At 43.7% G+C, this 27380-nt stretch overlaps 1 protein-coding gene across 1 annotated transcript in view; it reads right to left on the reverse strand.

The window, feature by feature from the left end:
* Positions 1 to 1774: 1774 nt before the first annotated feature.
* Positions 1775 to 27380, reverse strand: part of LOC115656777 (calcium-activated chloride channel regulator 1-like) — a 35468-nt gene continuing 9862 nt past the window's right edge. The window contains exons 6-14 of the mRNA XM_030573926.1: positions 24391 to 24618; positions 17317 to 17541; positions 16113 to 16290; positions 13889 to 13995; positions 8847 to 9077; positions 8032 to 8302; positions 6100 to 6264; positions 4545 to 4781; positions 1775 to 2205 (exon numbers count right to left, since the gene is read on the reverse strand). Coding sequence (XP_030429786.1) covers positions 1775 to 2205; positions 4545 to 4781; positions 6100 to 6264; positions 8032 to 8302; positions 8847 to 9077; positions 13889 to 13995; positions 16113 to 16290; positions 17317 to 17541; positions 24391 to 24618 — 2073 coding nt within the window. The remainder of the gene's footprint in view (positions 2206 to 4544; positions 4782 to 6099; positions 6265 to 8031; positions 8303 to 8846; positions 9078 to 13888; positions 13996 to 16112; positions 16291 to 17316; positions 17542 to 24390; positions 24619 to 27380) is intronic.

Raw genomic sequence — 27380 nt, forward strand, 5'->3', positions numbered from 1 at the left:
CAGCCTCTAGCCTGCAAAATCACTCCCAGCTGAATTATATGCATGCTTCTTGCCAGGCATTCCTGAACTGTATTGCAGAGTGACACCAGTGAATTCCCAATCCAAGACTTGTTCTCAGAAATGTGCATCTTGTACAGCCCAGCTTTTTCCTTCTGTACTGTACAAGCTTATAGAAAGTCCATCATTTCATAAATGGAAAATTATATGCACAAACCCTGCTATCTCAAATTAAGTTTCTCAACCACTTCAGTTCAGACATACACTGGTTTAGATAAAACAAGCTTATTAACTACAGAAAGACAGATTTTAAGTGATTACAAGTAATGAGGCAGAAAAGTCAGAATTGGTTACAAAGAAATAAAAGGTAAAACGCAAACTAATATCTAAGTTAACAAACTAAGTAAATTTAAAGCAAAAGGTTTCTCTCACTATATGCTTACCACAGTCTGGTTGGATTCCTTCAGCCAGGACTCCTCCCCCCAGTTCAGTGATGCTTCTTTCATCTTTCAGATGTTGTTGATGCCATGAGTAGAGATGAGGGCAGAGAGGTTATTTTAGGGCTCTGTTCCACATTTTTATATCTTTTCCTCCTCTTTGAGAATCATCTTAGGCTGGGGTTCAGGTAAAGCCAGTCTGTTTACATGGGAACTCCCAACTGTTCCTTTTCCAAGATGTAAAGTTCTTACTCACACCCTTCTTCCTGTCAAAGAATGGCCACTTGCCCTGTTGACATCTGGCTGAGGCTTCAGTTTGCCTTTTGTTTTTGAGGAACTGGTCTGGGCTGCTTTCCCAGGCTTGGACTACCCCTTAGTAACATCATACTTAGAATCTTATATCTTTACATAAAATGTTGCCACACATATTTTACCAGAACAGTAATGATCTGCAAATTAAGAGTTTTCAAATTATACCTCACAAGGCATAGTTTGTACAAGATTTATTACAGTTTTGTAAAAGCGGTGAACAGAAGGGTACACATTGTGTCACATGGACAATTATGGAATAATTTAACCCATGGAAAAGTTCCTCCCTAGCCCCTGTTTGCGATGAGCTGATAACCTGAAGCATGAGGGTTTATGTCCCTTATAAAATAATTTCACCCCACCTAATGTAACTATGGATGTTTTCATTACCCATAGAACGGATGATTCTTTCCCATTTTTGGAAGGTCATATCTCACAGCATGATGTTGCAAGTTGGGCTTGCAGGATATAGGAAAGATGGGTGAAAAACTCTCCTCCCATGAGTAGAGTTGTGCCTGTACTTAAGCATTTGCAAGCTCTGGGCCATCAGAGATATATACTTTGTTTCCTACTCACTGAACATAACTGAGAGGATGTGAAGGTATGTATGAAAATGACAGATTACAGATCTATCTAATTTCTTATTAAATCTCACCTTTCCTGATAGCTAAGCAACTGGAAAACAAAAATAGAAAGACACAGTTTTTAAAAAAGAAAGCACAATAATGCTGCAAAATTCTTACAAGATTAGAATTAAATTCTACATCTAGATTGTAATTTATATTCGTGTCTTACTCTACTGAATACATGCTTTTAAACTCAGTATTTAGTCTATGTACATGTACTGTAACATAGCAAACTCATTGAAAGCAGAACAGAAATACACATAAATGTACATCTATTTTAAAGTCAATTGACTTAATTTTCAAATGTATTACAAAATTATAAAAGTCTCTCCTTATGTATTTTAAAAATCACAAACAGAACAAATCAAGATAGATTCCTACTGAACTTTCATCTTACAATTAATTTTAGCACATGCTGAGCTCAGGGCCTCCCCTTCTATTTTTCTTGTGTAAAATGCAAACAGTTATACTTACAGCTATTGATACAACTATTACAGACCCAGCTACTATTAACACTATTGTTAAAACATTAATACCTTCATTGATAACATCATCATTAGGAGCACCATCAGGCGAGGATTCCTTTGGAGGGACAAACAAAGCTGCTTGTGCTATATTAGACATTTCTGAGGGCAGGGAGGCATTATCAATGGCACGTATTGCAAAGTAGATTATGGTGTCATTTTCTATTGTGAAATTTTCTGGTTTAAACTGAAATGATTCTTTGGTGCCGGCAGGGTTAGGTACCAGACCAGAGGTATTCACGGAAGTAGCATTCTCAAAGGTGTTTCTTAGGTCCAGAAAACTTTCACTCATTTTTATTATGTATCTGTCAGCTGGAAAAAGAGAGGAATACAAGTAAGAGTGTGTTAGTATGCCTATTACACTATCTGTAACTGCAAGCATAGTACATGATTTGTAGAACAGTTTTGTATCTTTATCAGAACTCCAATGATACTCCATTACCATCCCTACCATTTTCCCCACCTTCACTATTGATGGGCCTGCTTAATTGACTCCCATCCTTTCTCTGAAGAGCTCTGGATAGGAATCCTGTTAGAACTTGTTTGTTTCACAGTTTAATTGAGTGAATAGTCTACTGTTAACTGATGTGGGCCATTCTCCTGGGCTGAGCAGCAGGAGACCAAACCCAAGAATTCAAAATGAGTCTTCCACATGGCAGTGCAGAAAACTGCCACTAAGCTGCCCCACATCCAGGGCCAGCTCTAGGATTTTTGCTGCCCCAAGCAAAAAAATTTTTGGCCGGCACCCTTTTATTTTTGTGCCCCCCTGCCCCTAGCCCCACCACAACTCCACCCCTTCCAAACCCCTTCCCCAAATCCTCAGCTCCGGGCATGCCGCATTCCCCCTCATTGCTTCCTGGGGGCCCCCATGACCTCCCACCCTAGCTCACCTCCGCTCTGTGTTCTCCCCCAGGTATGCTGCCACTCCACTTCTCCCCCCTCCCTCTCAGGTGAGGGAGGATGGAGAAAGCGGAGCAGCAGTGCGTTCAGGGGAGCAGGCAGAGCGGAGATGAGCTAGGATGGGGGGGCACAGGAAGTAACGAGGGGTAGAGGAACCACTCCCCACTCCAGCTCCACCACTGCTGCCTCCCCCGAGCACCCTGCCGCTCGGCTTCTCCTCCCTCCCAGACTTGCTACGTGAAACTGCTGTTTCATGCACAGCAAGCCTGGGAGGGAGAGGGGAGAAGTGGAGCAGTGGTGGCGTGCTCAGGGGAGTAGGAGGAGGTGGAGCAGAGGCGAGCTGGGGTGGCGAGCTGAGGTGGCGGGGGCACTTTTTCCCCATGCCCCGGACTCGGCACCTATGATGGCCAGTGTCAGAATGCTGCCCCTAGAAATGTGCCACCCCAAGCACCTGCTTGTTTTGCTGGTGCCTGGATCCGGCCCTGCCCACATCCATGCCTCCCCTCCCCTCCCTACCAGCTTCCCCTATCCCTTCCATACCCATTTACACAAGTCCCTTCAATTGTCTCTCTGGTGAGTATGCAGGTCAAGTATAAGATCAAACAGTACATTTAAAAAACACAGCAGTACAGGGATATGTCCCTGCATCCTACTCAGTATTCCCTCTCTAAAAGCATAGACTGAGAGATAGGAAAATGCCTGCTCCATTTGCCAGCATAGTTAGAGTATCAGGCATGTTGCTGCAAATGTGTCTGGCTTCCACAGTTGTTATTTCAAGGCTGTTTGGATCTGTTCTGCTGGTGGGTTTTCCAGGCCTTTGTTTGAGTTGAGTTCTACCTCCTGCCCCGCATCTTCTTTTCTATCCCTGCAGAGCTGGGGGAATGGGTAACAAAAGAGTGCTATTCCAGCTCTACACCATCAGAGGATCCTCCTAAGTGAGGTTATTCTTCCATTGCTGGCTACTCTAGCTATACGGTTGTTATGACCAGGAGGAGTAGTGCAAAGTTGCCACATAGCAGAACTTAGACCAGTGCTTTGGAGATTTAATGAAGTTGTTGGTTTATTCTCTGGTGAGCTGGTTGACAAGAGCTGTAGGGGTATGTAAAGATTTTAATCTGAGACTGCTTTCTGTGTGACTGTAAGACTTCTATCTTAACCCCTCTCTGGCTTGTGCTGATGTACACAGTTGAGTCATGGGACCTGGCTACAACATACTTAAAATGTGTATTATAGCGGAGACCTAGGTGTGTCCCCATAAATGGATTAAAGCCTTGGACTGTCCATGGTGTAACTGTGTCTCCTGACTTACGTATAGTTGCAGTGTAGACAGGAGCTAAGCCTTGGAAGAGTCACTGGTGACTCCAAACATACTGGTGAGTATGTTTTTTATTTAATTTGTTTGTCTTTTTAAGCTAGTATTGGCTGGTTGATATAAAAGTTTTGCATTTCTGCCATAAAAGTGTCAGAATTTGGGAATATTTCATGTTTCTCAAACATTTTTTTGAAGATTAAGAGGGACTAACATTAATATCATATTGAACAGGGAATTTACTGGTTATGCCAAGGCCTGATCTACACTAGGAAATTTTAGAGAGAAAATCTAGCGGAGGCCAGGCCATAGCGATGGTCACATTTTTGCAGATGGGAAAGACAACTTTTGTCATCTGCTTGGCTGGCTCATTGTATGTAATTTCAGATAACTGACAATAATGTATCACTTCCAGCTGACTAAAACAAAAGTTCCAACTTACCTTGTCCCACATCAAAGTCATTCCCGGGAGCTGTCCAAGACAAGCGAATTTTATCTTTTTCAGAATGAGCCTCAAGGTCAATAATTTTACAGGGTGGGAACACATCAGTAGTTCCTCCTGAAGGAACATTTTCCATTACAAAAGAACCTCCTGAGGCAACTCTATTGAAACTTCCTAGCTTTGCTTGAATTTCATCATCAGTAACTTCAGGTCTCGGTGCATTCATTTTAATTTCACCTGTCCCAAAAAAGATAAAAATTTACTCATAATATTTGACCATTACAAAACTCTAAATCATAGCACACTGTCTTTTTATCTAGCATTCCTTCTTGCTTTAATCTATTTTTTTCTTTAGCTTATTCAAACGTAGTGCAAAAATTAGTGAGGCTCAGACAGAAAACAAAGTGAATTTCAAGACCTGCATCTTTGCACAAAACTAAGGCGGAGCCTAAAAGCAAACCAGACTTCAAGGACAGTTGAAAGTAGCAACAGTGCCTATTATCAGTTAGGGTATTTAAGGTACTGAGCAGGTGTCAGTGGGAAGTGGTTGTGATAAAGTAGCTTCCGCCCCACTCTTCCTTGGTATTGCAGGCAATGGAAGAATTACAACCTTAGAGGCATTTCCTTGCTTTGTGGGTTTAACTTGAACATGTTTTTATGCAGACTTTTAAAATTCAGTATAGTCCAGGGTTTCTAAAACAGGGGTCGCTACTTCTGTAGGGAAAGCCCCTGGCGGGCCTGGCCGGTGTGTTTACCTGCCCCGTCCACAGGTCTGGCCGATCGCTGCTCCCACTGGCTTGCGGATTGCTGCTCCGGCCCAGTGGGAGTTGCTGGAAGTGGTGGCCAGTAAGTCTCTTGGCCTGCACCGATTCCAGCAGCTCCCATTGGCCCTGGGCAGTGATCCGCAGTCAACGGGAGCTGCAATCTGCCGGACCTGCGGACGGGGCAGATAAACACACCGGCCTGGCCCGCTAGAGGCTTTCCCGACAGAAGCAGCGACCCCTGTTTGAGAAACCCTGGTCTACCCAGAATCAGATTAAACGACAAAAAGTAAGTTATTATTTTTCCCCAGGGTTGTTAACCAAATTCCATCTGCAGGGCCAACTGTTCAACTGTTCTCTTCAAAGTACGTCCCCACTTATACCTGTACAATCCCACCGATGGCCATAATGTTGTATATATGTAAGGGAGCATGGTATTTGGCCTGCAGATTATGGAGACAATGCACAAACCAGGAAGAACACAACTTGATATTCAGAAATTCAGCATCTGCAGGGCTGGGAGTTAGAACAGCTGTGTTGCTAACCTCTAACTAGCCAAATTTGTTCTGGAGCGATTGAGATATAACAGTCTCAATAGAATTCGACAATACTATTTTAACAAAGTCACTTCAGAATAAGCTATATTTGAAAGTTGAATTAGTTGTATTTTTTGCACTTAATTTCCCTGGGCTTTTAGTCAAAACCAAAATGCAAAAATAAGGGAAAGAGGAAAAATATACTAAGTTATACACACACTCACACAAAGTGTTTTCTACTTCATAAATGTTCCTTACCATTTTCTATGTAGCCTGCAACATGCAAGGCTTGACTCTGCCTACGGCGACGTCTGACAATCATATCTTTCCCTTGGGCACGCACTTTTAAGTTGTATCTGCCATTTCCTTTGAAAGATGTAAAGTACTTTGAATAGATTCCATCATTCTTGGTAATATCAGCACCTTGACATACAAATGTTAATAATTAATTATCCAAACAAGATACCTTTTGTTAAGAAAGATCTTTTCTTGCTGTTCAGTTCATAAACATACATTGGACCTGCTCCTGCTTCTACTGAAATCAATAAGAGCTTTGATATGGACCTAGGTGAAAACAAGATCAATCCCATTGTGGTGACATAAGCTCATAACATATTTAACGAGAGATAACAATGTAGCATTGAAAAATGTAGCTATGTATTTACTGTTATTTTAAATAATAACCACTAGTTTACTATTTCTAAACTACTTAGTAATTCTCTGTAGTTTTCTGTGGTCTGTGGAGCCCTTCTTGGTGATCTGCAGACTAAAACTCTTTGAGATTGAAGCAATGGTGGAATGTAGGGTTGTGGGAAGGAGAGAGCCTGCAGTCTGTATGACATGGTTCAGAGAACAGAGAAGTTGGAGAATGATCACATCACCACTGTAGGCACAGTAGATTTAAAAAAGGAGAATAATAATCTATTTGATTCATCCTTATGAAGGAGATGTTTTTAATATAGCTACACTGCCTATAGTATATAGCATGTGACAAGGTTTAGAAACAGACTCTCACTCTCTTGTTCTGCCTCCTGCATCCCCTCTGTAAAACAAATATAATTTCAAACAGTGAGTATGGCTGAATCAGGCCCACAAGACCCCCTTTGATCCAAGTGCTGGCTATTTGCATCAAGGTAACCGCATAGGAGAGGAAGAAGACTCTGCACAGCCACTACACACCCTTCTTCTTGGTGCAGTTTCTCTCTCCTCCTTCCTAACACACCCAACAGTGTAGCTGTGTCAGCATGTCATGGCACACGTGCTCCACCACTTTAGACCCAGTGTAGTTTTATTTCCATTCTGAAGCAGTGGGAAGACCAGAGTCACAGTCTCCCCACACTTGCTGCCCCTAAGTCTGTGCTTATGGCATAGGCATGACTGAACCCTTAGTGATAAGCTTGGAAGTAGCATGCAGAGGCCGATTCTAAAACACATACCACAAAATGGGGATTGTACAAATTTCTAGACAAAATGTAAGGAAACTGTGGTGAAGAAGAGAAACCACCCAGCAGCATGGAAGGGGTTAAAGAGAACCTTTGGGCCCAGCTAGCCCCGCCCTGTTATACCTGCAGCCAATGTCAGGCCTGGAAGGGAGAGAAAAAGAGGAAGCCTGGCTCAGTTTGGGGCTGACTAGTGAAGAGACAGGAGCTTACTGTCTCCCTACCTGAGGGAAGGGTCACTAGGCTGCCAGCTGAGGCAGCCACCAGAAACCAAGTACTGTCTTGCTGGCCAAAGGAACTGGAGAAAGAGATCTAGGAGCATGGGGCCTAAGAGAAGCCCAGGGGAACAAAGCTCAGACACCTTGTGGGGGTTCTGATCCTGCTAAACTTACTACTGCCTGGTCCGGAGGACTCTGCAACTGTAGCAGGATGCCGCCCAGAGTCCACCAGGGGGGGCTACTAGAGACAAGCCACCACAGGAACTTGGACTCTAGGGGTCACACCTCAAATTGAAGGGACAGCAGTGGGAAGTAGCCCAGAGCAGTGGGACATAGACTCAGTGCTGAGAGGTCCCCTAGTCAGGGATTGACTTGCACAGGACCCTGGGCTGGGATCCACTGGAGTGGGAGGGCCTGGGTCTCCCTAAACTCCTGCCTTAAAGACTGAGGCACCTAAACCACAGAAGCAGGGGGCAGAAAGTCAAATACTCCAACCTCCAAATCACTGGTACAGAAACCTGTAATAAGATTACCTGAACCATCATCAAGGAGTTTGAGCTCCACTGCAGATCCAGTCTGTGGTTCAACAGTGGCCATCACGGTTGCACCAAGAACAGGCAAGAATCCTTGACTAACTTCTGCATAAATCACCATCGGATTAGGGAAGTTGTTTGTATCCTTATTCATGTGGGCTTTCACAGTCACTGGAGGCACAGCCAAAGATGCCGCTCGAGAGGTTACTATCATTGATATGACTTGAGGGGCTATATGGTTATTTTGAATCCAATAATACCAATCCCCCACCTGCAAATCAAATATATGGAGTATAAAAATATAATATAAGACTCCATTAGTCTAAGGGAAGTTTTGTGTTTCCCTTAGTTAATTATTATTTTAGTTTAGGGGAGATTTTCCAGGGCACAAAGGGCAATTAGGGGACCAGAGCTGAGGTAATTTGGGTACCTTACTCATCATTCTTCATGCTCTCAAATGTTTGGCTTCTTTTAAATTTAACCTTATGTCTGAATTTGCTCAGTTTTGGTGGTGGATGTTTGAAAATTATCACATTCATGGAAGGACTGGAACCTGTATATTATTGATATGCACCCTCAACCTTAACTTAGTGTTTTGTCTGGGAGTCTTGTATACTTGGGATGCGTATAGTGCATAATAAAAAATTAGGAGGAGCACAAATGACAGTTAGACAACCATTGCAAGTCAGTGGAGTTACACCAAGGATAAAATTGGTTCATTAGGAATATATATTTATAACTTCAAAAAAGAGAAGTGGCATTTTAGATTATGAAAATGTTAACATGTTTGGATAATAAAAGAGTTTAGTCTTTACCTCTGCAGTGCCTGCTATACTCAGTCGAGCTGTTCGGAGGTTTAGATTACTAACTGTGAAGTCTGACATTCTATATTCTTTTCCTTTTGGGTCCCTCAGTAAAATGTCTGGTGGAGATGTGATTCCATCCCATGTAACTACAAAGAAGGTGTCATTTCCCACAGTGCTATCTACAGTCACTGTACCATTCATCCACTGCTTGACTGCGACACTCCGAGCTGTACTTTCAAGCTATTAGACAAATAAAATATGTTTTATGGCTAGTTAACAGATAAACACTTAAAATACCAGTAATTTCAGAGCGGTTCATTTTCCTCTTAAAGGGCCAAACAAATCAATATTTTGCATATTCAGAGGGCACCTTGACTGGTAGGTGGACAACTGGCCCACTGCTGGAAGAGGGGACAGAGGAGGATTAATGCTGGCATCACCCTGAGCAGATCTCTGCTGTTCTGTGCAGAGCTCAGGGTTGTGCAAAGGAGGCAGAAGCTTCCTGCCACTGTACCTCCACACCTGAGGAACTAGCAGGAGGTTGAAGGCCACTTGGGCTAGCCATTGAAGGGAGTGGAATAATGAATCCCGGAGCACATTTTTGGTAATGCCCATTTGCAGAGTACAATTGCTTAAGAATGTGAAAATATAGTAAACAAGGGTCTCCTTCCACTGTTCTTTGTGGTCTATCCACCTAGCTATCAAATCACTTCTGTGCAGGAGATCAGTGCTACATTTCCTCTGCAGCTGTCAGCCTGCTTCCAGAAGAACAGCACAATGAGAGAGCCATACAACCACAGGTAGGGACAACAGAGAGTAATGAGAGACACAAACAGAAATAACATAAACAACAGGGAGACACACAGAAAGGAGAGAAACAGGGTGTGCAATACCAATGTTGGTAAAGGACATGTGGGCCACCAGAATTTACAGATGAGTTACCAACAGGAGTTTTATAGTGGCCCACTGGACTACCAGGTTGCAAGTAGATTTGCTCACTCCTGTTTTACGGATTACAAAAACTAAAGATAGAAAAGTACCTTTTAATAAAATATCTTTCTGTTTAAGATAAAAATTGGAGATTAGATACTGAAAGGCAATTGCAAAGATCACATGGGTGGACATTTGAGTCAGGTGCTCAGATTGTACTATAGTGATGAGATTGGTATAAATGCTTAGAAAGTGTGATAAATTCTCTTTGAATGGCTGATGTTACTATCCCAGAAAATCAAGAAACATTTTGTTCTCTTTCTCCTGATGTGACAGTGGAGCTACTAAAACAGAAAACCTAATAATAATTCAGGATTTCAACTATCTCCAGATGGACTGTGAACATGTCACCTCCTCTCTCCATTGTGCGACAACAGAGCTAATTTTGAATCCATTAGGAGTCTTGTTACATGCTACAGAGCTGAAATCACTGATACCAAGGTCTAAGCTTTAGATCTGTTTTGGGCTAGTGGTGCACTAGCACCAAGGCTCCCCTACTACTAGCTAAAATCATGAGAGCTCAAGTCACTAAAGCGCTGAGATCACTGAGAGCTGCATTAAGTAGGGGAGGGGCCTGAAGACAAGTTGGTGAGCAGTGAGCAGCTAGCAGGATGGCTAGTGGAGAGATGTGGTGGGCAGAGTGGATAGCAGGGTGACTGGCGGAGAGATGCAGCTGGCAGTGAAAACTGCAGCAGAACCCCACGGAGAGGTGTGGCAATCAGCCATCAACCCAAGCAGCGAACATGTAAGATTAATAATAATAATAATGGAGATATAGCCATCTCCTAGAACTGGAAGGGATCTTGAAAGGTCATTGAGTCCAGCCCCTTGCCTTCATTAGCAGGACCAAGTACTGATTTTGCCACAGATCCCTAAGTGGCCTCCTCAAGGACTGAGCTCACAACCCTGGGTTTAGCAGGCCAATGATCAAACCACTGAGCTATCCCTCCCCCTGCTAGATGCCCCCTTACCTCCCCCTGTTTCCACCCAGGCTGGGAGGTAAACTCTGCAGAGGAACTTCTGAACTCTGGGGGCTGCACTGACCAAGGTCAGAAACTGTGGGTGGGGTGACTGTTGGGTTGTTGGACTTAAGACCCTGAGGGGAAAAGGACACTGTCAAACTTACTTGGGGGCAGGTCTTTTGCTCATGGTTTGTGTTATGAATCCTGTTTGTGGTGTTTCCCGAACATAATGCTGCATTGTTTCCCTCCTTTATTAAAAGGCTTTTGCTACACTCAGACTCCGTGCTTGCGAGAGGGGAAGTATTGCCTCTTATGGGGGGTGGTGGTATATAATTGTCCAGATCACTGGGTGGGGGCTTGAGCCTGTTTTGCATTGTAGTACTGAAACAGAACTCCTAGAAACTGAACCCAGCCCTTGTTGCTGCCAAGTCTGAAGGGCAGAAGGGTTACATTTATGAATGTATATATGACATAACTAGAATGTGTTTTATGCTACATATGCTATGTAACATATCTATGTAAAGGTTATGATCTACTGAATCCATTCCTTCTATTTGTATGCATGAATCATTTTTGTACTTGAAGTTAGGAATATTGGCTGTATACTTGCTTGATTTCTATTGAGAAAGGAATGTGCAAATTAAATGCCCAATAAAGAACCACTTAAGCCAACAATGAACTTGAAGATGCCAATCCACATCTAAGCTTTCCCAGGAATGTGGCTTGGCTGGTAAAAACTGAGTCATGCATGGACATGTGACTTGCCCATGTGACTCCAAAACTTCATCTTGGACCTGGACTTTGCATAGGAGAGAGGAGGGGGCTCCACCCACAACAGAAAGTCTACTTAAACCCCTGAGAGACCCCTCCATTTTGTCTTCAGTTGGCTAAAGAGAGAGCCTCTTCACCCCCAAGGATACCTGAAAGAAACTGGAACAAAGGACAGTAACTACAGGGTGTGAGTGATTGCTAGACCCAGACTAGCAGGAGACTAGTCTGTAAAAGGAAGCTTACTGGAACTGGTGAAGTTTTATTTGTATTCTGTTTCTTACACATAGACTTGTGTGTTCTATTTTATTTTACTTGGTAATTCACTTTGTTCTGTCTGTTACTACTTGAAACCACTTAAATCCTACTTTCTGTATTTAATAAAATCACGTTTTACTTATTAATTAACCCAGAATATCTATTAATACGTGGGGGGAGAGGGCAAACAGCAGTGCATATCTATCAGCGTTACAGAGGGCGAACAATTTATGAGTTTATCCTGTACAAGCTTTACACAGGGTAAAACTGATTTATTTGGATTTTAGACCCCATTGGGAGTTGGGCATCTGAGTGTTAAAGACAGGAACACTTCTGTAAGCTGCTTTCAGGTTAAACCTACAGCTGTTAGGGGTAGTGGGTCAGACCCTGGGTCTGTGTTGGAGCGGATGGGAGTGTCTGGCTCAGCAAGATGGGGTGCTGGAGTCCTAAGCTGCCAGGGCAGGAAAGCAGGGGCAGAAGTAGGCTTGGCACATCAGCTGGCAGTTCCCAAGGGGGTTTCTGTGATCCAACCTGTCACACTATTCATTCCCTCTGAAGCATCTGGTGCTGGCCACTCTTGGAAGACAGGATACTGGGCTAGATGGATCATGGGTCTGACCCCGTATGGCCATTCTTATGTTTTTAACAAGAGCTGTATACATTTGTAAAGAAGCTAAGCAGTCCATGGACAACGCTATGTTAGTTGCTGGGCATGATTCAGATAAAGTGCAAAACTGGGTCCATAGCAGAGATTTAACAAAGTGAGGGATGAGTTGTTAAGTTACAGAGAGCAGAACCCAAGAGCTATGATGGAAATAGGAGGGGAAAACTCAGTACTACTAGCCTCAATTATTTTGAAGAAATCATTGCGCAGTTGAGGTAGATCATGAGAAGTGTCAGGAAAGCTAGGAATCAAAATGTTATCTATTGTGTAGGAGGAGACTCAAAGAGCTTGGCTTGTTTAGCCTGGCCAAAAGAAGGCTGCGGGGGATATGCTTGCTCTATATAAATATATCAGGGGGGTTAACGTTAGGGAAGGAGAGGAATTATTTAAGTTTAGTACTAATGTAGGCACGAGGACGAATGGGTATAAATTGGATATTAGGAAGTTTAGATTTGAAATTAGACGAAGGTTTCTAACCATTAGGGGAGTGAAGTTCTGGAACAGCCTTCTGAGGGAAGTAGTGGGGGCAAAAGACTTATCTGGCTTTAAGACTAAGCTTGATATGTATATGGAGGGGATGTTATGATAGGATAGTTTAATTTGGGCAATTGATCTTGGATTATCACCAGATAAGTCTGCTCAATGGTCTGCGGGGAGATGTTGGATGGGATGGGAACTGAGTTACTGCAGAGAATTCCTTCTTGGGTGCTGGCTGGTGAGTCTTGCCCACATGCTCAGGGTTTAGCTGATCGCCATATTTGGGGTCGGGAAGGAATTTTCCTCCAGGGCGGATTGGCAGGGGCCCTGGAGGTTTTTCGCCTTCCCCTGCAGTGTGAGGCATGGGTAGCTTGCTGGTGGATTCTCTGCAGCTTGAGGTCTTCAAACCAATTTTGAGGATTTCAGTAACTCAGTCCTGGGTTAGGGGTTGTTATAAAAGTGGATGGGTAGGGTTCTGTGGCCTGCCTTGTGCAGGAGGTCAGACTAGATGATCATATTGGTCCCTTCTGATCTATGAGTCTATGAGTCTATGAGAAGAGAAGCAGTCAGGGTATTTTCCTCTGTATTGATAATGGTATTAAGTAAGATGCCCTGGAAGACAAGATGACTTGTTTACAGCATTTCATACAGGAGTGGCTGAACGTTCTGTGTTATTTCTGCCTACCTCTGACTATAAGTCCCTTTTGAATAGCTAATTGTGAAAAATTTTAATTCTTTGTTTCACTGGCTATTTCATTTCATTGCTAATATAACAGACCACAAAAATTCCCACAGCCATTTCCAAATATCACTTTATACTTCAATTTTAAGATCAGCCACTGGCAGTGCAATAGTTAAGATTACTGACTACTAAAATTACTCTAATTAATCATTAACTCATTAATAATGTGAACAAAAAATGAAACTCAGACCTGAATAGACTGTTCAGAAATATTTCCACTTCCTGATGAAATTCCACTGAATGCGTCAATAAGGCCATTGGAGTCAACTGTATCTGTGGCATAAAACCTTAAGCCTCCTGAAATGTGATGGTTAAAATAATCAGAATAGTCATTTACTGTAAAACAGTAGGTTTTTCTTATGTGCCTTATTCTAGTTTGGCTGTTGCTATAAAGCACAATGTTAATCTGATAAATTAAATCTTGTTCCTTTACTATCCTTTGTTCACGGGAGAGGAGGGGAACCACAGGTGCTAGGTAAATCAATTAATAGAAACACCTAAAGGAGTTCCTGCAAAAAGCTAGTCTGACCTGGGAAATGATATCATCTGTTCACATTTTAATTCCACCTCGCTTGGTCACATCTAGCACTTCATCCAGCACACGGTGCTGATTCACTTACAGGCTGTTCTTGGTAAATCTGGACTTCCAGCCATGCACTACCTGAAAGTGCAATTCCGTTCTGAAAGACACCTCTGTAAAAATAACATTGTAGCATTCCATGATTATTGCTTCTCAATGACTCAGATCAAATCTGCTTTGTTTACCAGTTAAAGGTTTGGGCCACTTTCATATGTGCTTAGTACCCAATGGGAATTTCTGTTGCTCAATGTCCTTGGAAATCTGGTATTTGTTTCAAACAGTGAGTCCTGCCCATTGAGACTGGGCTCTGAAAGATCAGCTGGGTTCTTTCTGGCTCACACATCAGTCATTAGCACTAAAGATTCTGTGATCAGAACTTAGTGAACTATTCTGTTATAGTACACAAACCAGAACTGAATTCAGATTGTTCTCTCATAGCCATGTTGGCTGTACAGTGTTAACAAGAGTAAAAAGCAGTAAAATCTTATTGAAGTCCCTGAAGCAAGCAGATGTGACTCTGAATACACAAAAGAAGCATCTCTGTTGACTAAGAAGGTGCAATTTATACCTAATCACTATTCGGAGTAAAGTTACAGTCTAAATCAACACATGGAATTCCCATTGGTAGGTGCCCTGTACTGCAGCATCACCCAGCACCAGAGGTGAAAGTACGCTGGTACGGCATACTGGCAAGAGCCAGTTTGCTGTACCAGGGCAGCCTGGCTTCCTCAGTGGGCAATTTAAAAGGCCTGGGGCTCCCAGCAGGGGCTGGAGTCTCAGGCCCTTTAAATTGCCACCAGAGTCCCACTGCTGGAGCCCTGGAGTAGGGCTGCGGGGTTCTGGGGGCTATTTTAAAAGTCCGGGGATCCCACTGCTTCTACTGCCCCAGCCCTTTAAAGAGCCTCGGGAGCCCCACCGCCACTACTCCAGGGCTCTGGCAGCTCTTTAAAGGGCCGGGGCAGGTGGTAGAAACAGGGGAGCCCCGGGACCTTTAAATAGCCCCTGGAGCCCAGGAGTAGCGGGGGGCTCCAGCTGTCTCTGCCACTCTGGTCCTTTAAATAGGTGTGGGAGCCCTGCTGCCTCCCCAGGGCTCTGGCTATTTACAGGGCTGGGGCAGTAGAAGCAGGGGAGCCCTGGGCCCTTTAAATAGCCCCCAGAGCCCCAGGCTGCTGCTGCTACCCTGGTGGAGGTGGCACTTACCTTACAGGGTGGGCTGGGGCTGGCTCTGACTTCCTCGGTCACGCCCCTTCCACCCTAGGCCCCGCTCCTTTCAGGGGCCAGAGCTAGCCCCAGCGTACCGGTAAGTCACTGAACTTACTTTCACCCCTGCCCAGCACCCATCTGGCTTTCCTTAAAATGGCTGAAATTAAAAGTAACAGTGCAGCTCCAACTCAAAGCAGAGGTGACTGACTCCTCAGCTAGAGCCTTCACTTGTGACTCATTGTGAGGGGGTAATTATTTAACTATTTAGGACATTAATAAGTTTACACACCATTGCCACGTAAACATCAGAAATAAAATGTTAATCATTTCAACACTGAGCTTATCTTTCTGTTTAAAGAAACATCCTGCAGTAATATAATTATCAAACCTTGCTATTTAGCAGGGTGTTAGCAGGTTACAATTTTTTTAAAGCAGGGACAGATAAAGATAACAATTGCTCCCAATATTGTTGTGTTTATTTAGGTGAAAATAAACATTCTGTAAAAACGACTGGAATTAGGTGACTAAATTTGCTTTCTTCTCATATTACAAGCTGTAAACCACTCTAGTTTTACATTTCATGCTTCAGGTATGCAAGCCAAAAGTCAGGTTAGTTTAGGAAGTTACTCACCTGTCATATTTGAAAATTGTTCTAGCTCTGGAGCAGCGTTTGGCCCCAAGGCAATGGTGTGAATGATCGATCCACTGTTTTTCACCTCTGTAAGGCAACTGCTCATACTCCCATCCTCTCCATCTGTCAGCAGTACAATTTCAGAACCATAGAGATTAGAGTATTTTTGTTTAATAACCTAAATTGATAAGAGAATTTCAAGTATTAGCAATAGGACTTTATTGTAAATGTTAGCTGCCCTAGTACAGGTAGCACAACAATTTTCTTTGATGTATATGTGTGCAAGTGTAAGGCAAAATCCTTTCCTTACAAGTGTGAATTATGCGGGCGGTGAAGGCTGTGTTATGTGGCAATGGCTGAATTGAAGGTATCAGAATTATCCTGCCTGTACAGAGCAGGATGGTTCAGGGGAGAGGTGTCTACAGGTAGCATATTCCTTACATATCTTCCAAGAAGTTGTAATGTGTTCCCCCACTCCAGGTCCTGCTGCCAATGACAGCATATGCACAGGGCATCTTCCAGAAGCTTGAATATGTCCCTTAAGGCTATGGAAAGCTACCGTGAACGCAGTTCTGTTCTGGGTAGTGGCTTGAGAAATCACAGACTATCATGCTGCCATTTTTACATAACCACATTTCAGAATGAAACCATGATTAAACCAATGTTCAAATAAACAAAATTTGCAATTTTTTATAAGACTTTATATGATTTTGATCTTCTGCAAGATGCCTTGAGATTCCTGCAAAGCATTCTTGTAAGATTGTCTCAATGCAATCTTAATTTTTTTCTAGTATAAACATCACAGGGCCTTGTAAATTTCTTAGGCCCTGCACCTGCTTCTATGCACCAAATAGATTGAGCTTCCTAAGTCTCTCACTACAAAGCACATTTTCCAAACCTTGGATCATTCTTGTAGCTCTATTCTGAACCCCTTCCAGTTTCCCCAACATCCTTCCTGAAGTGTGGACACCAGAACCAGTCCCCAGATTCCAGTAATGGTCTCAGTACTGCTGTACACGGAGGTGAAATCACCTCCCTACTTCTACTCATTATTCTCTCCTTATACATCCAAGGATCACATTAGCTCTCTTAGCTATATCACTGTACTCAGAGCTCATGTTCAGCTGGATAGCCACCATGTTCCCTAATTCCATTTCAGCGTCACTGCATTCCAGGACACATTCCCCCCAATGTTTTCCTTCACCTCAAATCCTTTGCGTACTCCTTCGCAGATGTTAGTTCCTCCACCAGCTGTTGTAGGCAGGTATGTAATAAGATCCTGGCGTACATTCTCACTGACTATTTGTTGTAGATTAATTTTAATTTGTGCTGTAGAATCGAATGTGACAATTCCAACCCAGGAACCCATTTCGATAATCTGTAGCAGGAATATTTCTGCAGCTTGGTAGAGACGTTTAATGCGGTTATTCTGCAGGTGAAGAAAGGGACGTACTTAGAACAGTCAAGGCTTTACAGCAGAGACATCAAAAAGCAAGAATACAGCAATTACTAATGTTCATTTTGTACCAAAAAAGGGAAATGTACCTGCCATAGAGTAGATGAGAGATTTGGAGGGAGTATGTGGGTAGTTGTTTAACTTTTCCAATATCTGAGTACTCCAAACTACCCCACGTTACCCCCAGCTATATTCTTTCCAGACTAGTGGAGAGGTGTGCCATGTTTGGCTATCAAGAAAATGTATCTGCATACTGAAACTGCCAGGAGATATATAACAGTGTGAGCTAAACAGTATTCTAATAATGTGATCTCATGCTCACAAATAAAATTTTGTGTCACATAATTTGTTCACAGTTCTGAATCTTCAGCCACTTTACCTAATCAACCTACTTATGCATTAGGATAGCCCCTGTATTTTACATATTACTGACACTTTGAAAATTTGTTAACTTTCATGAGAGAACGTATTTTAAATGTAAATCTTTCAACAGATTGCTGAAAACCAGATAGAAAAACTTCCCAGGGTAAATTTTCTCTTCTTTATAAAACCAGCTGTCGTCATTCTTGATCTTTTTAAGATTAGGGGTTGGGCCCATTTCTATCTTTTTATCTCTGAAAATCTAGGAGCAGACCTTAGTTAATTACTTGTTTGTCTTTTAATGGCTTTGGGGTGAATTTGATGCCAAAGACAGTAAAATACTCATAGTATTAATCTACATAAGCTTTTCCAGACTGCTCTTTCACTGTACCTCCACATCTGCTATTCCAATCTGAAACCCCATCCACAGGAAGGAATGCCAGTTGTGTCAAAAGATTTGGTTGTGTGATGGGGACAGATAATCATTAGAGAGTACCACTTTCACCTGTGATCCAGAATCTGAAGTATTATCTCTAGAGGGAAAAGATTGGTGCATTTACATCCTGTGCCTCTCAGTTCCCAGTCGGGTGATTTCATAGCATATGTCACGTATGATAGACATATATCCTGTCATATCTTCACTAGATAATTTGGGCAAATTGTCAATCTTTGCTGAAGATCAGTTTCAGGAACAGAATTGTATTGGTGTGGCACATCAGGAAGATGATCTGTTGGCACAGCAATATAGGGCAGTGGTTTTCAAACTGCGGGTTGCGACCCAATACTGGGTCACGGAATGTAAGGCACTGGGTTGTGGCAGCTCTGGTTAGCACTGCCGACTGGGCCATTAAAAGTCCCATGGGCGTTGCTACCTGCCTAAGGCAGGCTAGTCCCTACCTGTTCTGACACTAAGCTGCGCCCCGGAAGCAGCCAGCAGCAAATCTGGCTCCTAGGCGGGGAGGCCATGGGGCTCTGCACACTGCCCCCACCCCAAGCACTGGCTCCGCAATCCCATTAGCTGGGAACCAGCCAATGAGAGCTGGGGGTGGGGAGGGGTGCCTGTGGGCAAGAGCTGCACAGAGCCACTTGTGCACCTCCACCTAGGAGCCGGACCTGCGGCTGGCTGCTTCCAGGGCGCACCACAGTCTGCGGTGCCAGGACAGGCAGGAAGCCTGCCTTAGCACCCCCCACTGCATGCTGATTGGGAACTGCCTAAGGAAAGTCTGCACCCCAACCCTCAGCCCTCCCACCTCAAACCCAGAGCTCCCTCCTGCACCCCAAACCCCACATCCCTCACCCCACCGCAGAGCCTGCACCCCCAGCCCAGAGCCCTGATCCCCCCCTGCAAACAAACCCCCTGCCCCATTTCTGTTGGGTCATGGGCATCAACAATTTTCTTCAACTGGGTTGTCAGGAAAAAAGTTTGAAAATCACTGATGTAGGGGATGCTTACACAGGGTATACCTGCCCTGTACCTGTATTCAGCCAGTGTTTAATGCTTTACTTTCAAGAGCACTGATTCCATTCTGCTCAACTGCAGCTCATCACAAGATGCATGTGGCAAAGTACCTTCTCCTCTTCAGCAGGCTCATTCCTTTTTAGCCTTGGAGACACAGGCTTGGGCAAAGCAAACCTTTCTAAGTAGCATAGGGTCTGGCTGATCTTTCCCTCAGTAAGTCCCTTGTGCTTGTTTTCTCCCTTTCTGTGGACAGAGCACAACCATCCTTGCTGGAAGAGATCAGAGCCTTGCTGCACCTAACTTGCTGGCAGCTTCCCTGCTTCTCTCACTCTGGCCTGGTCTACACTACGCTTTTAAACTGATTTTAGCAGCGTTAAACCGATTTAACGCCGCACCCGTCCACACCACGAGGCCCTTTATATCGATATAAAGGGATCTTTAAATCGGTATCTGTACTCCTCCCCGACAAGAAGAGTAGTGCTAAAATGGGTATTACCATATCGGATTAGGGTTAGTGGGGCCGCAAATTGATGGTATTGGCCTCCGGGTGGTATCCCACACCACTGTGACCGCTCTGGACAATAATCTGAACTCGGATGCAGTGGCCAGGTAAACAGGAAAAGCCCGGCGAACTTTTGAATTACATTTCCTGTTTGCCCAGTATGGAGCTCTGATCAGCAGGGGTGGCGATGCAGTCCCAAATCCAAAAAGAGCTCTAGCATGGACCGTACAGGAAATACTGGATCTGATTGCTGTATGGGGAGACAAATCTGTTCTATCAGAGCTCCGTTACAGAAGACGAAATGCCAAAGCGTTTGAAAAAAATCTCCAGGCTACACAGTGCTGCGTGACAAGCATAACGGAAAGCCAAAGAATCAAATGGACGCTCATGGAGGGAGGGAGGGGGTACTGAGGACTCCAGCTATCTCACAGTCCACAGCTGTCTCCGAAAACTATTTGCATTCTTGGCTGAGCTCCCAGTGCCTGTAGGTTCAAACAGATTGTCCAGCGTGGTTCAATTTACTCCCTCCCCCCACCACGTGAAAGAAAAGGGAAAGAAATCATTTCTTGACTTTTTTCAATGTCACCCTGTATCTAGTGAATGCTAGTGATAGACGCGATGCTGCAGCAGTGAAGAGCAGTATCCGCTCCTCTCCCCTCCCTGGTGGCAGACGGTACAATATGACTGATATCCGTCGTCACCATCGGCCCGTGAGTGCTCCTGGCTTGCCTCAGATGAGGTCGGCTGGGGGCGCCTGGGTAAAAATAGGAATGATTCCTGGTCATTCCCTGTAGATGGTACAGAACGGCTGATAACTGTCCTCATCATAGTAACTGGGGGCTGAGCTCCATCAGCCCCCTCCCTTTCCTGTGTAAAGAAAAGATTCTGTACTGCCTGGACTAGCATAGCAGCGAGATGCTGGGCTCCTCTCCCCTGCACGGCTTAATGTCCTGCCTGGACTGTCATAGCACCGGGAGGCTGCCTCCCCCTCATTTTATCTCACTAACAAGTCACTGTTTCTTATTCCTGCATTCTTTATTACTTCATGACACAAATGGGGGGGACACTGCCACGGTAGCCCAGGAAGGTTGGGGGAGGAGGGAAGCAACGGGCGGGGTTGTTGCAGGGACACCCCCCGTGAATGGCATGTAGCTCATCATTTCTGCAGGATCTGACATGGAGCAGCTGTGCTCTCTGAAACACTGGTTCTCTAGCACACTTGCCCCATATTCTAGGCAGGACTGACTCTATTTTTAGAAACCATAATGGAAGGATTGACTCGGGGAGTCATTCCCAGTTTTGCCTTTGTGCCCCCGGCCAATCTCAACCGGGGCACCCATGATAGCAGCAGACAGTACAGAAGGACAGATAACTGTCATCTCATTGCCAATTTACACCGGCAGCAGACGGTACAGAATGACTGATAACCGTCTCTGCTGTCATGCAAAAGCAAATGAATGCTGCTGTGTAGTGCTGGAGTATCGCCTCTGTCCGTGGCATCCAGTACACATATGGTGACTGTAAAAAAAAAAAAGCTGAACGGGCTCCATGGCTGCCATGCTATGGCGTCTGCCACGGCAATCCAGGGAAAAAGGGAGCGAAATGATTGTCTGCCATTGCTTTCCCGGAGGAAGGAATGACTGACGACATTTACCCAGAACCATCCACGACAATGATTTTTGCCCCATCAACCACTGGGCTCTCAACCCAGAATTCTAAGGGGCAGGGGAGACTGTGGGAACTATGGGATAGCTATGGGATAGCTACGGAATTGCTACCCACAGTGCAATGCTCTGGAAATCGACGCTAGCCTTGGACCATGGACGCACACCGCCGAATTAATGTGCTTAGTGTGGCCGCGTGCACTTGACTTTATACAATCTGTTTTATAAAACCGGTTTATGTAAAATCGGAATAATCCTGTAGTGTAGACGTACCCTCGCCCCCCTGCTTCCACGCCAGGGAGGGTTTAAAAAGGTCTCCAGCAGTTGGAGCCAGCTGAACCTAATTAGTTCCCTGGTAACCTCTGTTCCAGCTGAACCTAATTTCCCCCTGGTTATCTCTCCTCAGTGGATTGAGAGAGGTCTTTTAACCCCCGGGACTAATTACTACTCCTCCCTTTGTAGCCATTTGTCCTGGGTTTGCCACAATGCACCACTTACTTGAGATCCATATCTTTGTCACAAAATCAATGAAGTTAGTATTTGATATTGACAAATACTGAACTACAAAACTGAACTCATATAAAACATTATATAGTATCCTATAGGTCAGTGGTCCCCTAACTTTTCTCTCGCACTCCTCCTTTACCAGTAATAGAATATGTCGTGTCCCCTTGGGCCACGAGCGGAGCCACGGCCACCGGACAGGAGCCCAGGGCCCGGGGACAGAGCAGGGCTGAGTGGCTTTCCCTCCCTGTCCCCTCATGGGGGCTGGCCCAGCCCCCACCCCAGACATTCCTATGTGTTCCCGCAGTGGGGACACGTCCCACAGTTTGGGGACCACTGCTGTAGGCCAAAGAAATAGACATATGCCATTTTAAGCACCCTCCTGTAAATTGTGATCAAATTCATTATTGTGGATCTTTATCAAATATTTTAAGACATCTGCTCAACCTGCTTTAGCCTCATAGATGTCTTTGTGAAAGAGAAGATAAATCCCATGCACCATCCTTGGCAAATTCCTTACCATATACCAAGGATTTTTCCAACAGACTTTATCAAAACATCATCATTTGGCTCCTCAGTGGAGTTGTGTTGATTGTTGAACTGAAGACTCAAAATATTTATTTTTTAAAGAAAGCTACATTAATACACTTTATACTATATAATAATATAGTAGAACCTCAGAGTTACTAACACCTTGGGTATGGAGGTTTGTAACTCTGAAAAGTTCATAACTCTGAACAAAACGTTATGGTTATTCTTTCAAAAGTTTACTACTGAACAATGTCTTAATACAGCTTTGAAATGTTACTATGCAGAAGAAAAATGCTTCTTTCCCTTTATTTTCTAGTAGTTTACATTTAATATACTACTGTACTGTATTTGCTTTTTCTGTCTCTGCTGCTGCCTGATTGTGTACTTCCAGTTCTAAATGACGCATGTGGTTGGCTGGTCAGTAACTAGTCGTAACTCTGAGGTTCTACTGTGTATATGGAATACATGATAGTATGGTACAGTTTTAACCAGCATGAGTTGGGTATACTAATGTTGTTCCTTGATGGTGAAATTTTGAGTGACTAGGCAGGCCATTCGAAAGAAAGGGTGATAAAACCACATCAATATATATTCAGTATGACAGAAAAAAAAAGTATTCTTGAATGTTTTAAGAGATGTTTCAATTTTTTTTATATTGAGACTATTTTTTATCCTTCTACCTTTAAAGCCAGGTGCCTTTTTTTATCATTGTTCAATCCTTACAGGGCTTATAAACATTTCTAAAGATTACATACTTTTTTTTTCAGACATAAAATATCTTGTCCTCCCAGAGAAACACCAGTGGGAAGGTCCTATTTCTAGCCTTGAAGATCTGTGAAATGTCAAACTTAAACGTTGTAACGTTTTTTGAGAACAGACGTTGTCACTGGCTCAGGATTGAATGTTTGAAACAAAAATAAAGGATGAAGAAATTCTGTATATTGAGGAAAGAATACAACATATATTGATATAAAAATAGCTCTTGGAAGCTGGGTAGTGGTTTGGAATGTAAGACTAAAACCTGGGTAAATGGATTTATAGGAAGAATGCAGCTGAAGATTGTAAAGGTACAGGATAAATAAACCACAAAAATGTAACCAACTTATCACATGGCTATCACTTCTACATGTTATGATATTTATACATATGAACAGACAGCTTATTCAGGGAGGTTATATTGGATTTACTGTAAGATTGATAAAGTTGAGGCCCAAAACAGATTGAGAGTCTCTTTAAGGGCTCACGTTACCTACAGGGGACTCTGCAAGATAAAAATTGTGCTAAATTTAGTACAAGTTTTAATTTAAAAAAATGCCTCTGGTTAATCCAGCATCATTTTATGACAACCCAAATTCTTGACTCATTAGGATGAATGATTATGAGGGAAAGTATTTCATTTTTATTTTGCTATACACAGTGACTCATATTTATTTTGAAAATAACTTCGGAGTCACATAGCATGAAATATGCATTTATGATATATTTTCTGTTTGGGGGAACTACAGTGATTCAGACATTCTAGAGCTGAAGCTAAAAAAAGAGCAGTAGTTATATTTTGTAAGGAAAGAGAGACCAAGTCTGTCATATCATTTTTAGCAATTTTGATGAGTTTCCTTTTATCAATCCCTAAATATGTATAATGGGAGAAATAGTGGCATCAATTTTTCTAAAATAATAAACATGATTGCTGAAATATTGACAGAAGAAAATATTGTAATATATACACACCACATTGTTTTATAACTGCCTAACCATTTCTAAGCATTTCTGTTAAAAAAAAGAATGTATATGTTTATTCTTACCCCAGTCATGCTCCCAGAAACATCAAGTACTAGACAGACTACTCTGTCTTTGGTCTGCAGCAATGAGAAGGAGGTCTCAAATGGAGGACTTGCGCTATTTATTGGAGAGGTGTTACTGAAGTCAGGAGAGTTCATAATTATTTCCCAGGTGCTGTGGTAGTTACACATTTTGTTCTGCAGATTTGTAGCCTTTTCATTATGAGTACTTTGATCACAAAACTCAACCACCTTAAAAAAAAGCCAATTGAAAGAGAAGAAAAATTACTGAAAAAAGCAAGCATACACATGTAGTAGCAAATCCCAGTCTACTATTGTTCTATTACTCACGACAACCAGAAATACAGAAATTCTTCTCCTGCTCTAAAGGCTACAGAGAATATAATCTGTCTATGTCCTGTGCCCTGGACGAAGTCAAAGAATCTGTCTCAGGGTTTACACTGAGCACAGCACTGCAGCTCAAGTGGCCATACCCACATTAGCTTTAGTCCAGCTAGTGTGGCTACAGATAGCACCGAAGATTTGGCAGCATGGGCTGTACAAGAACCCTGGATATATACTCACATTGCTAGCCTGCACCAGCGTCCATGCCATCATGTTGTTGCTGTTATTTTTAGCCACACTAGCTAGATTAAAGCTAACATGGAGATGCCTACCTGAACTTCAATCATATTTCGGATTGCACTGTAGACACACAGTGTGAGGATGCCCTGGCAGTGCAGACATCATCAATAAAGTTCACAGTCATGTAGTTACTATGGAATCCCAGAACTTTTATATATATAAGGATCCCAACTCACCTGGGACACAACACACTCTGCCAGTGCAAAATCATGCAGGAAGAGAAAAGTTTGCAAAACAAAAGCCCTCTCATCTTCCTGGCTGGCAGGAATACTTTTAGAGAGGATGAATAGCTCGCTGTGTCTGTCCCCACTTGCTACTCCCAACAGGGCACAATTTAGCCCACAGAAGATTTTTGGAGCTCCAGAAGTAAGGTGTGGAGCACCTCTAGCAAGTGGCTGAGCATGCTCAATTTTCATTCATTTTAGTGGGAGTTGAAGATGCTTACAACTTAGCAGGATTGGGCCTGTCACAAAAGGGTAAGCCCATCCAGTGTTGCAACCAAAAATGCCTCTTGTCAGGGTAACTTTATTTTTACCTGACCCAAAAGGGAGCAAAATTAGCCACAATGTCAGGCTACAATTCTGTACACCTGTGATGGGACAGATAGGCCCCACACTGTCAATGAAAGGGTTAATGAGAGCCTGTGGACACAGTTGGCCCCATCCCACTACACCAGCAGCAAATGTCAGGCATGGAGAGAGTAGCTAAACGGAAACTTAACTAAACTCAGGGCTGCCCAGGAAGAAGAGCAGAACTCCTCTTCTCCAGAGAGAAGCCTGGTTGCAGACCAGAGGCTGAGCCAGCTTGCTGGCCTGACAAGCTCCTGCTAGAAGGGACAATCAGATGCTGGGGGATCAGCAGAAGCATGGACTGTTTGGAGCCAAGCCTTGAATAGAAGTATTCGGTCCCACGCAAAGTTCATTGGATAACCCTGTTTTGAGTTGTATTTTTGTTGTTGTTGTTTTTCCTGATTCCTTTGGAAGGGGTAGGACTGAGCTGTGCCTTTGCAGGAGGACAAAATCAATGCTACCTTGGACCTCATAGACACAGCACCATACCAGTGGAGAGCAGCAGCTAGGTGAGTCATGCCCTGGGGGCGACAAAGGGGTACTATGGAGGCAGCCCTTGAAGAACAAACTTGAGGGAGAATGCAGGCACACATCTAGCACTGGGGGAAGGGAAGAGGTCAGGACTTAAAGAAGAGACGCCCCAGCAGTATGGACCTGGAGCAACTACTGAAATAAATGGCAGAGCAGCACATCCACCAATAGCAGCCGCAACTGACTTGAGACTTAGCTACTCAACAGCAGCAATAACAACAACAGCTGATGCAACAGGGCGTGACCTCACTGCAGCCTCCCACATTGGCCGGACTTCCACCATGGGTCTGGTGGACACGGACCTTGCCGTGGCCCTGGTGCCAGTCAGATTCATGAAGATGGGGACTGAAGATGATCCAGTGACTTTTCTTGAAATTTTTCAGTGGGTGGCTGTGCAGCATGGTGGCCATCAGAGCACTGAGCAGTCTTACCCGTCACCTACTTGACCAGGACAGAACCACAGACTGCCTATTGTGGGCTAAACCCAGTGATAGCATGGGATTATACCTCCGATAGCAAGGTTTATGCCTGAGGCAAAGTGGCCATTTTAGACTCATTGGATCTATCTGAGGACTTGGCCCTGCATGGTGGCACAGAAACTACAGGACTTGTGCTGGTGGTGGCTAAAACCTGAGACAAGAACAGGAGTTCAAGTGACTGAAATGGTTTCCCTTGAACAATTTACTGGACTTAGTACAAGAAATGTGGGAGGAGCAGGGTCCCTAAGCTGCAAACATTGTGCAGTACGTCCTTGCTCTTTACAAGAGACTAGAAGCTTTAGGCACCTTTGTAAGGGAGAATCTCCTGAATGCCGAGTGCCTAAGAGACTGCCTACAACAAATGGGCCCATCTCCAATTATTCAAATTTGGGGGTTGCGGGCTCTTATTGCTCCTGAGTTCAGACAGTCAAAACCTTGGGCCCATTGGCAGGGCCCTTACAAAAATATTTGCCATGTAAATTATGAAATGAGACAGCCTGACAAAAGAAAAACAAAACAAATTTTTGGTGTCCATGACAGTGCTGGGAATCAACAGCTGAGCCAGTGCTCTAGATGCTTAAACACTAATTAATTCCCCCCAGAGTGGACCTGATGGGGCCTAATTAGTGGATGAGAATGGGTTAGGGAAGGACTAATGAGCAAATTGACCCATTAACACAGGTGGCAGAAGGCAGCACAGGAAGGTGGTACAGGGAAGAAAGAAGCAAGCTGGCAAAGCCTGAATCAGGAAGGATCTCTGGGTAGAGAGATCTCTTCCCTTTCCTCTTAC

This window comes from Gopherus evgoodei, chromosome 8, assembly GCF_007399415.2.
Source record: "Gopherus evgoodei ecotype Sinaloan lineage chromosome 8, rGopEvg1_v1.p, whole genome shotgun sequence".
NCBI lineage: Eukaryota > Metazoa > Chordata > Testudines > Testudinidae > Gopherus > Gopherus evgoodei.